Raw genomic sequence first — 16,145 nt, forward strand, 5'->3', positions numbered from 1 at the left:
CTAATCCTGCGATAGCTCGGGTTAAGACGTGACATAGTGTGTTCATTAGTGATTTTGCTAAACGTGTGCTTTAGTGTGTCTTAGTGAAGATCCCTGGAGTATACAGGTAATTTGCCGGCTTTATCTTAATAGTGTGTACTATTATTTTTTATTATTTAGCGATAAACCCTCATTTTATTCTTTTTTAGACATAAAACTCACGGTAGGATCTTTGTCGGGTGTTAGAACTTGTATAAGTCCGCTTTAGGGTATGCAATAAAGAGTGGGTGGCAATAAAGAGTTTTAGGGATAAATATTTTATTTAATATTGTGATTACAATATAAATTGAGGGTGACGGGGTTTTAGCAAATATTTTGCCGGGATATTCAGTAGGTGTTGAACTGCGGCGTCAAAGCGGGCAAAGTTGAACCCGTCTCTGCTGGTCGTGCAAACACGAGGTCGGGTGGAGCACGCTAAGTATATATCTAAGAAATATTCTAAGTGTTGAGGTTGACGAAACTGCAACATTAATTTGTTACAACGTTTCGTTGAACGTTTTTTTTTTCATTATTTCTAAATTTAATTTAATTAGCTGTTCCCAGGTGTGAACGATGATGATGGTACAGTAGCGTTGTTGGTTACCGGTACTGAGTTCACACCTGATTCACACTACATTTTTGCGTATATACAAATCTGTACCTGTGCTAGGTTGTTGAGTTAATTAAAAAAATTATTTTTATCTGAACCCTGGAAACTTCCCAGCACGCGCCGACTTGAGCGATCCGCTGGCGAGAGTTGGTGACGTCTTTCTCGCTTTAACTACGGAATAGCGTATATATTCCGAGCGGGAAAAACGGCACGTTACATACTCATTGCCCAATCACAGCTTTACTAAAGTTACCATGATTACTAATCACTCAATCACAGTTTACTAAGCATTATGTCATCATTCCCCAGCTGTTGTATCTGAAGCTGAAATCTGTTGTAACATAGCGCACATCAGACAGAAGTGTAAAACGGAGCAGACGATTGTTGGCGCAAGCGTTGTTTCCATTTTCATTTTCATCAAAGGAGCTGTGATGTTTCCAAAGGGAGGGAGAGGGGGTCGTTATATCAAGAGAAAGACGCTGACAATACGTTAAGCAGAGGTTACGAACGCTATACAGATATTCTGGCAATAAAAATCCTTAAATTGAGGTGACTTATCAAACTCTAATTTTATTTATATAGAAAGATAAATTTTCCAGACCTGTACAAAACTGATTCAAGGTATTTTCCCGGTAATCAGTAGTAAATTACGTAGAAAGGAAAACTGAAAAAATCACAAAAATTGGGTTTTTGATCGTCCGTTATTTTATTTCCAAAATAGTGAGGCCATATTTTAACGGCTAAGGACACTCTCGCCAATCCTGTGAATACAATTAATTAAACCATTAGAACCATAATCGGTACTATAGTTTTCTTTAGAGTAGGCTGCGTAAAATGCCTTCTGTGCCGTGACAGACGGACATAAATTGAGATAAGACATGTTTCAACTTCTTCAATGTATAAAACGTAAAAATAACCCAAAATATGTATAATTCTGAGCAATGTACAGACAAAACCATAACTTTATTTATATATTAACTGGGTTTGAATTTTCAATATCTAAAAAAAATGTCTAAAACTTCTTTTAGTTTTACAAATAGTGCTCGGCGGGGGAATAGTGTTTCTCATTTGTTGTGTACGGGGGGGGGGGGGGGGGGGCTGTTGTGCTCAATTTGGGGGGGGGGGGTGCGTCATGAGTCTAGGGGGGGATGGGCACCCCTGTCTTCTATATTGGAGTTCAAAATCATCTACAACTATGCAGGAGTAACAAAAATGAATACCAGGGCTGTGCGAATAGTTCGAAAAACGAATCAAATCCGAATCTTTTTAGAGATTCGATTCGGATTCGAGAACGAATCTACTGTTTCTAACTGGATTCGGATTCGGAATCGATATTCGAATTTACTGGTAAGAGATCCGGGTTCGGATTCGATATTCGAATTTCTTGGAAATAGATCCGAGTTGGGATTCGATATTCAAATTTACTAGATTCTGATTGAATATAATTTTCAATATAATTTTTTAGACACTAAAAAACTACTTGTGCACTCCGATTTGCTGTTGACTGGTTCATGTTAGGAACCTGACCAACTTGGTGTTAGGCTTTAGGCACATTAGTGTAGGTCGCATTTGAACCCTATCTTGGCTATCAGTAAACTTAACCTCACAGTGTTAGTTGTTACTTGTAATAGTAATGCAGACATAGGCTTGTGTGGAGGATTAACACCGAGGTGTATAATAGGCTGGGCCTATGTTTTAGACTACACAAATTGGTAGTCCATCACTTTTAGCGAGAAACTTAGGCCTAGGTGGTATGCCTAACTTATGCCCAATTTTTTAGTTTCAAAACTTCAAATAGGTAGGCCTAAATTTCATAACTTTTTTATTTGGCCCACTTCAAGAATTTTTTTAAGCAATTCCCTAAGTTATTTCAGCCCCAGAAAATGTGGTCTAAAAATGTGAAAATTGGTACTGCTGACTTTCCTCGGATTTGGATTCGACTCTGAACAGGTTTAAATATTCGGATTCGATAACAGCTTTAAATTTCAGATTCGGATTCGATCCAGGTTCGATAATGGCTGTAAATTTGAGATTCGGATTCGACCCAGATTCGACTCCTCGGGATTAATTAAAATATTCGGATTCGATAAAATCTGTACAGCTATGATTCGGATTCGAACCAAAATTTCTGGATTCGCACAGCCCTGGTTATTTTCTAAAATTGTAGCTGACTATAATATACAGTAGACTTTTAATGCCTCAAATTAATGTTAGACCTATTGAAGTAGTACTAGTACACTACAAATCACACACACAGTTAGTGTGGTTTGTCAATTGTGACTGTCATGATAGGTTATCCCATAAACATATACAATGTCATGGCCATCACTCAATGACCAAAATCATTTTTTCAAATTCTGTCTCTGTAGTGGTATCATATTTTTGACACTTTACAATTCCAAATTGCTCCCATACTTTCCTCTGCTATGCCAATCTTTTGAATAAATCAAAAATTGTTTTACTGTGTTTTAAGTCATTTTAAGCATTTACTTGAGTTTCTTTCTTTTGAACTGGTTTTATTTTGAGTTGTCTTACTAGATTTTATTTCCAGTGGCAAATAACCGACACCCATCGTCAAGACATTACACGCCGTATAGAAAAAAGAACAACCATAATTTACATAGTCATGGGATGAACAACAAGTTAATCATGAGGATCCCAGAAAATGCGTAAGTTTAATTCTTAGTTTTTACGTAACCTAAAAAATTAGCAGATGGACCGAGTTGGTCTATTTTAATCAAATAAAAAACACTAATTCCCACTTAAATTTGACAAAGTTAGTAATGAGACATTCACATTAAATTTATATACATATTTACTTTCTCCTCCTATACATAGTACCTTTATGGAGAAATTAGGCCTATTGTTTTTGTCAAGATTTTTTAGTTATGCCTACAGTTTTGGGTAGAAATATACGTTTTGGGTCCCTCTGAACCCAAAAAAGTGGTTTTCAAATTAAGGATTGATGATTTTTAATAGTGATTTTCCCTTAAAACCCATTAAATAACAGAATAACGGATCTTTACGAATTACGGTTAAAACGATTTTGGTTGAAATGTAATATATTATATTCTTTTCAACTCTAAACAAAATTGCAACCCCCATTGCTGAAAAAATTACGGTTCAAAACCAAAAGTTATTGCAACCGTAGTGATTTTCCCCATAAAATGTCAGTTGTTACTTCCACTGTTTGCCCATAATAAGAGTTGACAAGCTAATGGGATATGTATGTGCACAGAGATGTTAGATACAGAGGAAACTAGTTTATAGGCTTGTCTTGCGCTTTCAGCTCTAGTGTGTCATGCTAGGGAAACTTACTTGTGACAAGCAAGGAAGTTCCCATCACGAAGGGCATAGGTACTTCCTCCTGCGTGAGCGTTGCAGTACATGATGGTGAGGGGTAACATTAGTTCGATATAGCTTTGTTGTACATTTTTGTAAAATGGTGTTACCGTGGAAATAATCGAGTTTGTGCGTCGATGGCTCAGTCGGTAGCGTCACAGACTTTGGGCCCAAGGCAGCGATGTCGTGGGTTTGGATCCTGGTCACTACCTCAAACATTTTATCAGCACAGTTCATCTTTGTACTGTATTGGCTCGCCCCTCGCTTGCTGGATACATTCCACGCACAAGCAAATAGACTGTGAACGGGCAAATGCATGGTTAAAAGAGGCAGCCAACCTCTTAACCTTCCGTCGGGTGCATTGATTTTCAAACACCAAAGGGCGCTCACGGAAGTTACCTTCAGGAGTACAAAAACTATACAATAATGAGTAAAAAACATTTTAATAGCAATAACACTGTAAGAAAAACATGTTTTATGATTTATTACACTATTACTTAAGTTGTATATCAAATAGAAAATGTTATAATAAAAAAAATGTGTAAGTGTTGTGGATAAAAAAGATATACTTTTTGTACTTATACAGTACTATCGTATATTAGAAAACAAATGTTAATATTGTATGACATAAAAAATGTACATAGTCTAATAAAAATCATTATTTTGTACAAGGACAACTCATTCAATCAAAGCTCTTAGACAAAAATTGCATCAGTGTATGAAATAAAAACACCTATGGTAGCCTATTATAAAAAAAAATAATTTTAATAAGGACAGCTTTCTTTGTCAAAGCTCTATAGAAAAAGTTCCAATGTTGTTTGAAATAAAACACCTATTGTTTAGTGCAAAAAATCATTTGTTAGAAGGACTACACATGTTGTCAAAGTTCTGTTTTTTAAAGTTTCCAAACTCACGCACCATTAGTTCTAACTAAATGTTGTTCCTTGTCTTCCCTTTTAACACTAGCCAACAATCTTGCAATTAGTTCTTCTTCGGCCATTTTATAATATCGCTAAATAAGGTCAAGCACAAGGACGCACACGGAACTAGGCTCCGGGAAACCCGTTGCATCACAGGGCGCTCATGGAAGCTACTTCCAGTAGTTACGCGAACCACTCCCCAAGGTCGACTGACAACTGGGAAAGGGGTAAGAGTATACAAAACCGTTTCTGCAAAAAAGAGGTTAGTGAGGTAAATCAGGCCACAGCCCTGCCAAACACATACTTTTGTTTTTATAATGAAAAAAGTAGTGACCCGGAGGTAACTTCCGTGATGGAAGGTTATAAAAAAAAAGAATTTAACTGAGTTAAGGGGGGTTACGAGAAGTGGCGGTGTTGGAGCCCTAGACACCGCTTGAGAGCACTATTGAATGTTTCCTCCGTAACTTACTTCTCTGTGGTACGTATCAGGTTGCTGATACTGTTGCTTCAAAGTGAGATCTTGCTTTTGTGTGTACTGTACTTAAGTGTGACAAGTTGGTTTTGAAGATGTGTTTAAACTTGAAATTACTATGACTATCCACTTTCACTTAGAGTGTTGAGAATTTTGTAAAAATGTTTTGCTGTCAATCCTGTAACTACCTACTGAATAGTTATAGTAGAGACAGGAGAAGGTAATCACAATTTTGTTGTTGTTTCAGGGGAGAGATGCTTGAGACAACCGTGGTCACCTCCCAAGTGATGCCTGATAAGAACACCAATCAAGTTCTCATGAGGAAGGCGACACAGGTACCCATGGAAGTTACTTGATGAAGGGCGTAGAATTGTTGACTGCACGTCGTTAAAAACGAGACGGGTGCGATTTGGCTGTGCTTCTGCCGCTGTTTAGTTATTGTATTAGACTCATAATCGGTTATTTAGTCAATTCTAATTTTTATCCCAAGGTTTTGATCCATTGCCTAAATTTAACTTGATTGTATTAGTATTTCCCCATTCTATCAAAGTGTCACATTACCCGATAGTAACACAAGACTAAAAGATACCACCCAAATATTTCACGAGTCAATGTAAAACTAACAAATGCATAAGTCTTTTATGTAATTCTAAAGGATACTCCTTGTGAAATATTTGAAACTATAAAGAGAATGTCATTAGTTGAATCCCATCTACAGGCTTCTTGTAATTGTCAGACAAGAAACTCCTATTAAGCTTTACAATTTGAAACATTTCTTTTTTTATATGGAACTGTGGGTAAATAATAATAGTTGTAGGTCTCATGCAATGGGTATTTGTGCATTAAAAGATGATTTATTTTACATTTATTTTATCCGATTTTTACTCAAGCCATACACAGTTTAAGACTGTGTAATATCTGTTTGGTCTTGTTTATAATAAGTGTTCTTAGAATAATTAATTATTTAATCTGATCTACCAAAAAGCTAGAAACTATTATTTTAATATATTATTAAACAGTAAACTTCCGATTATCCACGATAATGAGCGGCTCAATTGTTGTCGATAATCACAATTGTGGATAATGCAAACCTAACCTAAAATGTCCGGGAAATAACTAACATTGACTTTGAATGGATAGTTAAACTTTGATACAGGAGGTAATAATAAAACATTTAAATGCAGTGTTGATGCCTTTTAATGTAGTTACACACACTTATATTTACAAAAACATAATATTGGAGAGCCTATTTATGAGCTTATTTTATATGGTTAATCCGTGGAAAGTTATTCCACTCGTGAAAAATCGGAAGATAGCTGTACTTTCTAAATGTAAAAAACAAATTTAACTAATATTATAAAGTTTTAGATCTATAAGCTTGTTTTGTTACACACCAAAATGAATGGCATGGTCGATTTCTGTATATTTATATTTATATAATTTGTCACAGACAAATGGTTTTCTGTTGGAATTTAATGGTAAGTTTGATATTTCGCAGTCAAGTCTGGTATCCCTTTGTGAAACCCATGTACGATATTTCGATATTGTACTGTAAACAGATTTTCTCCTCATTTCTAAACTCAAACCTGGAAGTCATATTGTGACATTCAACTTTGTAAACATTCCCTTTGCTCTGTTACTTTTTTCCAATATAATGATCAAAGTTATTTTTTATTCCAGCGCCAAGTCCCTGTTCAAGATCTATTATTTCAAACCAATAGGCCTACATGTTGTTGGTTATCTCGGAAGATAAAAGCTCAACTACTGTATACGTATAACTTTCAATCATTTAACTTAATAAAAGACATCAGACTTAACTGTGAATCCATTATTTTGTGTGTAATTTAATCAGTTTTAAGAAGAGGCTCCAGTCTGTTGGTGTCTTGTACCTATCATTAAGACATCATATCCATATGGACCAGCTGTAGCCAATTTTTTATAAAAAATAACATAGTTGAATCAGTTGATCATAGAGAGTGGTTTTCATCCTTAGTTTTTGATACCGAGATAGTATTTACAACTAGTTGTCCTTTCAGTCTGACTTAGTTTAATCCATTGACACAGTGTTATGATTGGAGCAGTAGCTGTACTGTTAACTCACTGAAGTAGCGCTAGTGGTACACGTCTCTGTTGGCCGACGGTGACAATAGTGACTTAGCATTGTCCAGCTTGAGTGAAAGTTGGCAGCATTGAGTTCAATAGGGATTGCAAACAACACCTGTTTTGCTTTCTTTTATTCATACTTCTAAAGATGAAGAGGACACAGATTTTTCTTTTTTGGCTAAATATGGACGTATCGTGAAGAAATACGTATGGCATAAAATACGCAGAGGAAATAACCTAAAAAGTCATGTCGATATAGAAATCGAAAACAAATTTCTGTGTCAATGGGTTAAAAGTTTGAGCATTTTATATAAATCAGAAATTCACATTAGCTCACGTTGTCGGTGGCTCAGATCAATTATGTTCATTTTCATTCTTAAATTGGCTACAACTTGGGAATAGAGTATCTAGTTTTATACATAGTCAAGGTAAAAGTCAAAAGTCGAGTCATATCTTTGCTAACACCTTAGTAAGAAAGTCATAACTAATTTCTCGTAATGTTTTAAAAAGATTCATTCGCTCCAATGCTGGGGTATATCGTGGTTAGGTGGCACTTGTTTGCTCAAAACCTGTTAACTATTAATTATGTTACATCACTGGTATGCTATTCATAAATTACTGTTGACTAGACGTACAGTTCATTTATAATATTACTCTCAGTGGAACATTTTTGACTTTTGTCTTTAATTCCATTGTTTTATATGACGGTATGATAATTGAAGCTCAGCACTTTAATTTGTTAGTTTAGCTGGTCAAATAGCGGTCTTTAAATTTGTTATCAGCGTGTTTGTAGTTTCACATTCAGACGTTAGAAAGAGTTTTATTTATTGTGATTTCGTGTACATAAAAAGATGTATATAAAACATCACCTATTTAAAATATAGTTTAATATATTGTCTCGATTACATTTCTATTCGTTGATTTCAACAATGTGAATAGAACACTACAACAAGTCAGAAGATTGACTGTTGCACAATTGTAAAGCAACAAGGATCATTGAAAACAAATTAGGGTTGTTTATTAATCATTTTTTCAATTAGGTAAAATGTTAATTAATTTATAATCTGTTGATTGTTATTGCTGAAAATGCATTAATTATATACAAGATATTATTGGCTACAACACATTCAATGAACTTTTATGTGAGCAATTAATGCCGCAAAGTGGGTCAAATCCATTAAGAATATCTTTTTACTATTTTATTTTGTGACTTTATATTCTTGGACACTTTAAACGTGTAGAGACCAAATGTTAATTTATATCTATATATATACATCTGCATACAGTAGAGCATTAACTATCCTAAGCCCAGTCATCAGAAACATCGGTTAACCAAAAGGAAGAAAGAAACAAAACACTTCCAATCACTAGTTTTATTTGATTAATGAATGATCACTACCCACGGATGATCCGTGATATCAACAGATAATCATTGGTGTCAAGAGTGTTGCTACGATCGCGGGTGACAATCAACACCAATAAAAAAATACATGTAAAATAAATTTAAGTGCTATGATTCAAAATAGTGATTTGTCAAAACCAAACCACCTATCTCAAAACCCCCAAATACATTTTGGTTTCAAGATTTGAGTGGCAAGTTTGGTTTGGAATTCAAAACCGAATCTGTCAACAATTTTGGTCATAAATATCGACCACTAATAAGTGTTTGTTTTGATTTTGTTATTGTCAAGAGTTTTTAACTTTTTCATGGTTTAAAGTGTATTAGTCACACACACTTCTTGTCAGGAACCAGAGAAGTAAAGAAGTTCCACATTTAGGTTTTAAGATGAAGGTTTAAATATCATTCTAATTTTCCCGTCAATGACCGATAATCTGATAAAACCTATCCCAACGCCCCTAATCCATAATCATTTTCGATAGTTGACTCTACTGTATGCATGTATATGTCTTCCCAAGGACTATATCGGGTATTTGCGGTCGCAAACCAGCAAGTTTGGGTGTTAAGAAAAAGAAATGGGTGTTGTGTGTTTCTTATTTTTCAAAATTCGGTTTTTTCAAACTTATAGGATTTGACCTATCCTAAAAACATAAAAATGCTCAATTCTCCTTACACTCATCATGTAAAACTTTAAAACCCCCAAATAATTTGAAATTGTCAAGTGTTGTACGCTAATGGCTTTAGAGAAAATTTCAAAAACCTGTACATATGGAATTCCATTGTTATGAAGAATGGTAGTTTACTTCTTCATGGATATACTTCAGTTTTGGCAAATTAATTTAATAAAAAAACCCAAGCACTTGTTCCTAATGTTATTAAAATTCAAGATGAATATGACTTTTAAAAATATGTAATCATGCATTTGGAAATTTGCTTCTTCTGCGGGTTTGCTGGAGTAGAAACAGTAAACCAACGTTTCAAAAAGGCTAATGCTTATGTTTTCATTTTTTTATTATTTTCATCATTTTATTGCATTATACATATAGTCAGGTTGACAAACTATAACTCTGTAGATTTGTCTAATTTTTAATTGATTTACCAATGTTTCCACTTTTTTGTCAATGTTTATAATGAATTTATAGCATGCCTAAATAATATTAATTGATGTTAAGGATGCAACATAGAGCACAAGAGCCAAGGCTTTTGGGATTTTTAGTAAGGATAGCAGTCTTACCTGAATGGGAAGGAGTCCAAAATTACACAAGAGACACAACAAAACATGTCAAGTTTTGTGTTTCTTGTGTCAGTTTAAATTCCCCCAATTCAGGTAAGACTGCTATCCTCACTAAAAATCCTGACATTAATTGATCATTTTTACTTGTTCGATCATTGTTTTTATTTCTTAAGTTGTAAATGAGAATGGGTCTAAATATTATTATTGATCATTTAAACCTGTTAAAATAAAATAATACACTTAAAAATGCATGCAATAGCTTTTTTTATTTTACTGTGGAACCATTTTGACGAAGATGTGACTTGATTCTATGAAATACAATTATGAAATCTGTTAACTCAAGTTCAAATAAATGTGCAACGAATAAATGTACGTATATTTTGTCATATTTAATTTGTTTATTCTTCTGAAAGCTTTCTAATTTCGGATTAGATTGATATTGTCGAAAATTTACAAATGAACATGTATTGGTCTATTTGTAATGTTTCAACAATATAGATTTTGGCAATTGATTTGGGATTTGTAATACAATTATAAGATTTTTAATGACACTCGTACTGATTGATGTTGTATGGGGATTGAAGCTGACAAGGTGCGTTAGGGATTTGTATGATTTTAAATGTCTTCTGTATGATCTACAAATGTAATTAATAGGTAACGAATAAGTTTTACTTCAACAAACTCATATAATGTTAAATATAAGTATCAAAAGCAATACCTTAGATATATCTAGATTCTTTTACTTTCAAGTTTTATTTTAGGTGAAAGGAAGTTTGGGTTTTAAAATTGAAGACAATTTACTGTGTCTAAGGGTTTTTTTAGTCTTTCAGCGAATTCCCCAATAGGGGCGTAGCTATTGCCATAGGTTTCATGGTAAGATTTAGACCCAGGACCGATTTACTTTTTAATAAAGTGGTTTTTCAAAATTTTTACTCGTAAAACAAGGAAGTGCTATTATAAAAATCGTGATGAGCTTAAAAAATTGAAGCGTTGTTGTACAATTAAAGGTTACGGAGATAATCCCAAAAACTGTACATTTAAGATTTATTCTTTTGGAAAAAGAGAAAACTGTTCTAGTTTGCTTGTTTATGCATGTTTGTTCATCAAATTAGGCCAATTCTTTTATTTTCATCCTATACTATCAACATTTCTTCAAGAAAACACTTTTTACCCTAATGTTATATAAATGCTTTTTATAAATATGTTTTGTTTATATAAATATTTTAGTTAAAATATAATAAGACAAAATGAAATTCACTTAGTCTGCAGGTTTGCTGAGGTGGGGGTATTTATTTTTGAAAGGTTTCTAGTCTTGAGTACAGAATACAAAGAAAGGTTAAAAAAAAAACTCCATCAGCCTTAATCCACCTTGTCAAAGTCTGGTCTTCCTTTTAATTTTGTATCAAAGACTCGAGTATATCACAGATCAATTAATTTAAACTCCTAAAAAATACTTCTTTTCTCTCAATCATTGAACCTTATTTTTGTCCGTTACTAGTGTTGTAAAGTAAAAAATAACCACGCTTTAAAGTTAGTAAACAATGCTGTAAACTTAATCTTTTTAATTCTAAGAACTGAACTGAAAAGGCTAGTTTTAAAAACAGGTAAAACATGTAACTTGACACTTTTTTTCTATAAGTTGGCTCACCAGGTTTGAATCTCAAAATTTTTTTCCTTAAAACCTAAATGTAAAAAAATGCAAAGCTCTGTATATTTTTCTATAGTTCTATCACAATATTAGAGTGCACAAACAAGTGTCCCCCCCAGGTTGTTGCTGGTATCTTAATTTGTATTCTTGCTCAAGAATTTGGGTAAACAACTATGCTATTGCCTTTGTAATAAATATGCATTGAGAAGATTAAACAGTTGCAGGTTTTAGAAGGTGGATCTAAACCACATTATGTAAGGAGTTGCAGAGAAGTGTGATGTATGTTGAAGTGAAACTTTGTTATGCATTGTAATGAATGGTCGTGGAATTATGTTCTGAATTATGTGCTGCATTTACAAACATGTTTTTTACACTAAAATTAATGAATTATTTGATATTTGATGCAGTGACTTTGATATGAGTAATGGAATGTATCCATGTGAAAATTCACAAATTTAACCATGTATAAATTACCTGGTATGCTTTACATAGTGTTTGCTAGTGAACTGTTAATTTCTTCCTGTAAAACTATGTTTCTTAAATTACTGAATAATATAACAACATTTTTAATGCTAAAGATATTTGATCATTTTTATAGTTTTAATCAAACAATTTGATCAGTGAAGAGACAAAAGATTATATTTCTGGATCATGTGGAAAACTGTTCCTTGTTCATTTACCTTGATATAATTTATTTTGAGTAAGTACCCGTTATATCTCTTTACATTTAGTTTTAGCTGATATCAAATGAGTAAGAAATTATTTATTTATGAAATTAACTTATGGATAATAAATGTATTTGTATCAAAACCAATTTTTTTAAGTTTTCTGTACAGAATTTTAGTTGTAAATGATTGCATACGCAAGTATGATAGGTTTTGATATGTAAAATATTGATAATTGCTGCCAATTTTGAAATTATGTTTAAACTGTGGTAGTACAGGCTTGTGATAACTTTAAAATAAACTATCGGTGGGTATTTCTTTATTCAAATGTGTAAATACCTTTTGTAACCAACACTGTACACTATTAGCAAAGTGTAAATATTTCCTTGTAAATATATAAATAAATGTATTATTTCAAATTGTGCCGATTTTATCGGCAGGATCTTACGTATTCTGTAGTTTTTGATTTGTAATTAATTTGCTGGTCTATATCGGCAACCTGTCATATGTAATAAACATTCAGTTGAAAATAAAATGAAATTTTATACATCAATTCTAATGTTTTCTTATTTAATTTAAGGTAGTACCGTTAAATCTTTGATTTTAAGGGATTTGTACGATTGATTTTCACACAAAATACATTCATCATCAGAACTTACCAACTGAGCAGGATATTCCTGTGCCAACTTTGTTTTTAATGTCCTATAATAATAATGTCCACTACTTGGCACGTTTATAGACAAAATCAAAACAGTTTAAGTAGAAAAAGCATATTACACTCTTGAGGAATTTTTCAACGACTCCTGGTAACAGACACCCATTCTCTCATCAACCTCTCCTAACATAAACAGTTCCACAATGCTGTAGCTTTTGTAGGGGTACCTTACTGGCAAAATCTTAGGTTTTTTTATATATTTAGAATTCCTTATTTATTATAAACCTTGACAATGTACCTGTCTGTGTATTATGTTTGTAATAACTTTAACAGATGTTATGTGCAATAAAGAATTGTCATTTGGTAGATGATGTCCACTAGTTGGCACGTTCGGTAGATGATGTCCACTAGTTGGCACGTTCAGTAGATGATGTCCACTAGTTGGCACGTTCGGTAGATGATGTGCACTAGTTGGCACGTTCCGTAGATGATGTCCACTAGTTGGCACGTTCGGTAGATGATGTCCACTAGTTGGCACATTAGGTAGATGATGACCACTAGTTGGCACGTTTGGTAGATGATGTCCACTAGTTGGCACGTTTGTTTATGTTTTATTACGTTTAGTAATACGTTTCATTACGTATTACTACGGTACAGTAGTACGTAATGAAACCCCACTTGATTAAGCTGGTGGCAAACAGCTGTTTTCTGGACTAAATCCTTGCGTGGGAAGTTTGTCAAAATAGTGTGTAGTGTGGTGTTTTTTTGTGGCAATAAAAGACTTACGACTTTCTTTTTAGCGAATTTCCCTAGGTAGCTATTGCCGTAGGTGGCACGGTAAGACCTGGAGCCAGTACCGATATACTTTTTCATTTTGATGTCCCTAGAGTCCAAAAACACCATTCCTTCAAATTTGTATATACAGGGTGTCCCGGAACTCTCTACCAATATTTTAGGGCATTGTTCCTGGGTAAGAAACATATCTAAATATCATATTTAAATTGTCCGGAAGTCCTTAGTTACTCAGATAGCCGCCATTTTGTTTTTTTTCACTTATTAATTTTTTTCTGAAAATTGGTTAAACATACGAAGTTGAAACTTTGCACAAACATTTATGACAACTAGACAAAGCTACAAAAAAATTATGACGATTTTTCAAATTCATAAAACAAAATGGCGGCTGTTTAAAATTTTGTTTCTTAAATTACTCGAAAACTGTTGATGTTACAAAAATTTTACAAGATTAACTTTTTTAAGGCAATTTTATTACAAATCGATCGACACCTTAATCTTTAAGATCGGACAAGTATTAACTGACATATGGCAGTTTTAGTGATACGTGACCGCCGGATATTAGTTGCAGCGCATGCTGAAAGCGGTCACGTATCACTAAAACTGCCATATCTCAGTTAATACTCGTCCGATCTTAAAGATTAAGGTGTCGATCGATTTGTAATAAAATTGCCTTAAAAAGTTATTCTTGGAAAATTTTTGTAAAATCAACGGTTTTCGAGTAATTTAAGAAACAAAATTTTAAACAGCCGCCATTTTGTTTTATGAATTTGAAAAATGGTCATAATTTTTTTGTAGCTTTGTCTAGTTGTCATAAATGTTTGTGCAAAGTTTCAACTTCGTATGTTTAACCAATCTTCAGAAAAAAATTAATAAGTGAAAAAAACAAAATGGCGGCTATCTGAGTAAATAAGGACTTCCGGACAATTTAAATATGATATTTAGATATGTTTCTTACCCAGGAACAATACCCTAAAATATTGGTAGAGAGTTCCGGGACACCCTGTATATATATACACGTCCGTGAACACGATAACTTGAGTAATTTTGTCCAATGAAATTTGGTTTGAAGGTGAAAGGCCAGGGACACACTTACCGGTGAAAGTGCCGGGTGCCGGACGCCGGAGCAAGTTTAGTTGATTTTCCCTTTACATGCAATGAGTTGACAACGTTTGGCAGACTATGGTATTTATAATATAGGGTACTTTGTCAAGTATTGTAAACAAATAAAATATAAAGAGTTGGTTTGAATACTTAATTAACATTCAATTAGCACAAAAAACAGTAAACAACACTACCACAGCAATATTTTATACAAAGTTTAACAGAAAGAGGTCTTGAATTTTTTCTCTATAAATGGCACCTCAAGCCCAGCTCATGATTAGCACTTCACTTCAAATATATAATTCGTCCATTAACAATTTGAATAATTTTTATGTTTAACTTGATATAATGTATCTGCAAATATCAGTTTAATGATTTATCTTTTTTCGAATTTTTCAGGGAATAAGCTATTACCGTTTGTCTCATAGTAAGACCTGGACCCGGGACCGATTTACTTTTTCAGTTCATATATACAGGGTGTCCCGGAACTCTCTACCAATATTTTAGGGCATTGTTCCTGGGTAAGAAACATATCTAAATATCATATTTAAATTGTCCGGAAGTCCTTATTTACTCAGATAGCCGCCATTTTGTTTTTTTCACTTATTAATTTTTTTCTGAAGATTGGTTAAACATACGAAGTTGAAACTTTGCACAAACATTTATGACAACTAGACAAAGCTACAAAAAAATTATGACGATTTTTCAAATTCATAAAACAAAATGGCGGCTGTTTAAAATTTTGTTTCTTAAATTACTCGAAAACCGTTGATTTTACAAATATTTTACAAGAATAACTTTTTTAAGGCAATTTTATTACAAATCGATCGACACCTTAATCTTTAAGATCGGACGAGTATTAACTGAGATATGGCAGTTTTAGTGATACGTGACCGCCGGATATTAGTTGCAGCGCATGCTGAAAGCGGTCACGTATCACTAAAACTGCCATATCTCAGTTAATATTCGTAAAATCAACGGTTTTCGAGTAATTTAAGAAACAAAATTTTAAACAGCCGCCATTTTGTTTTATGAATTTGAAAAATCGTCATAATTTTTTTGTAGCTTTTTCTAGTTGTCATAAATGTTTGTGCAAAGTTTCAACTTCGTATGTTTAACCAATCTTCAGAAAAAAATTAATAAGTGAAAAAAACAAAATGGCGGCTATCTGAGTAAATAAGGA

At 33.4% G+C, this 16,145-nt stretch overlaps 1 protein-coding gene across 1 annotated transcript in view; it reads left to right on the top strand.

The window, feature by feature from the left end:
- Positions 1 to 12,733, top strand: part of LOC128997814 (enhancer of polycomb homolog 1-like) — a 51,708-nt gene extending 38,975 nt beyond the window's left edge. The window contains exons 12-13 of the mRNA XM_054423552.1: positions 3,180 to 3,297; positions 5,610 to 12,733. Of these exons, the coding sequence (XP_054279527.1) occupies positions 3,180 to 3,297; positions 5,610 to 5,718 (227 nt within the window). The 3' untranslated portion in view covers positions 5,719 to 12,733. The remainder of the gene's footprint in view (positions 1 to 3,179; positions 3,298 to 5,609) is intronic.
- Positions 12,734 to 16,145: the final 3,412 nt, after the last annotated feature.

Source organism: Macrosteles quadrilineatus, unplaced genomic scaffold, assembly GCF_028750875.1.
Source record: "Macrosteles quadrilineatus isolate MER2022 unplaced genomic scaffold, UCM_ALF_1.0 Scaffold_7__1_contigs__length_78375512, whole genome shotgun sequence".
NCBI lineage: Eukaryota > Metazoa > Arthropoda > Insecta > Hemiptera > Cicadellidae > Macrosteles > Macrosteles quadrilineatus.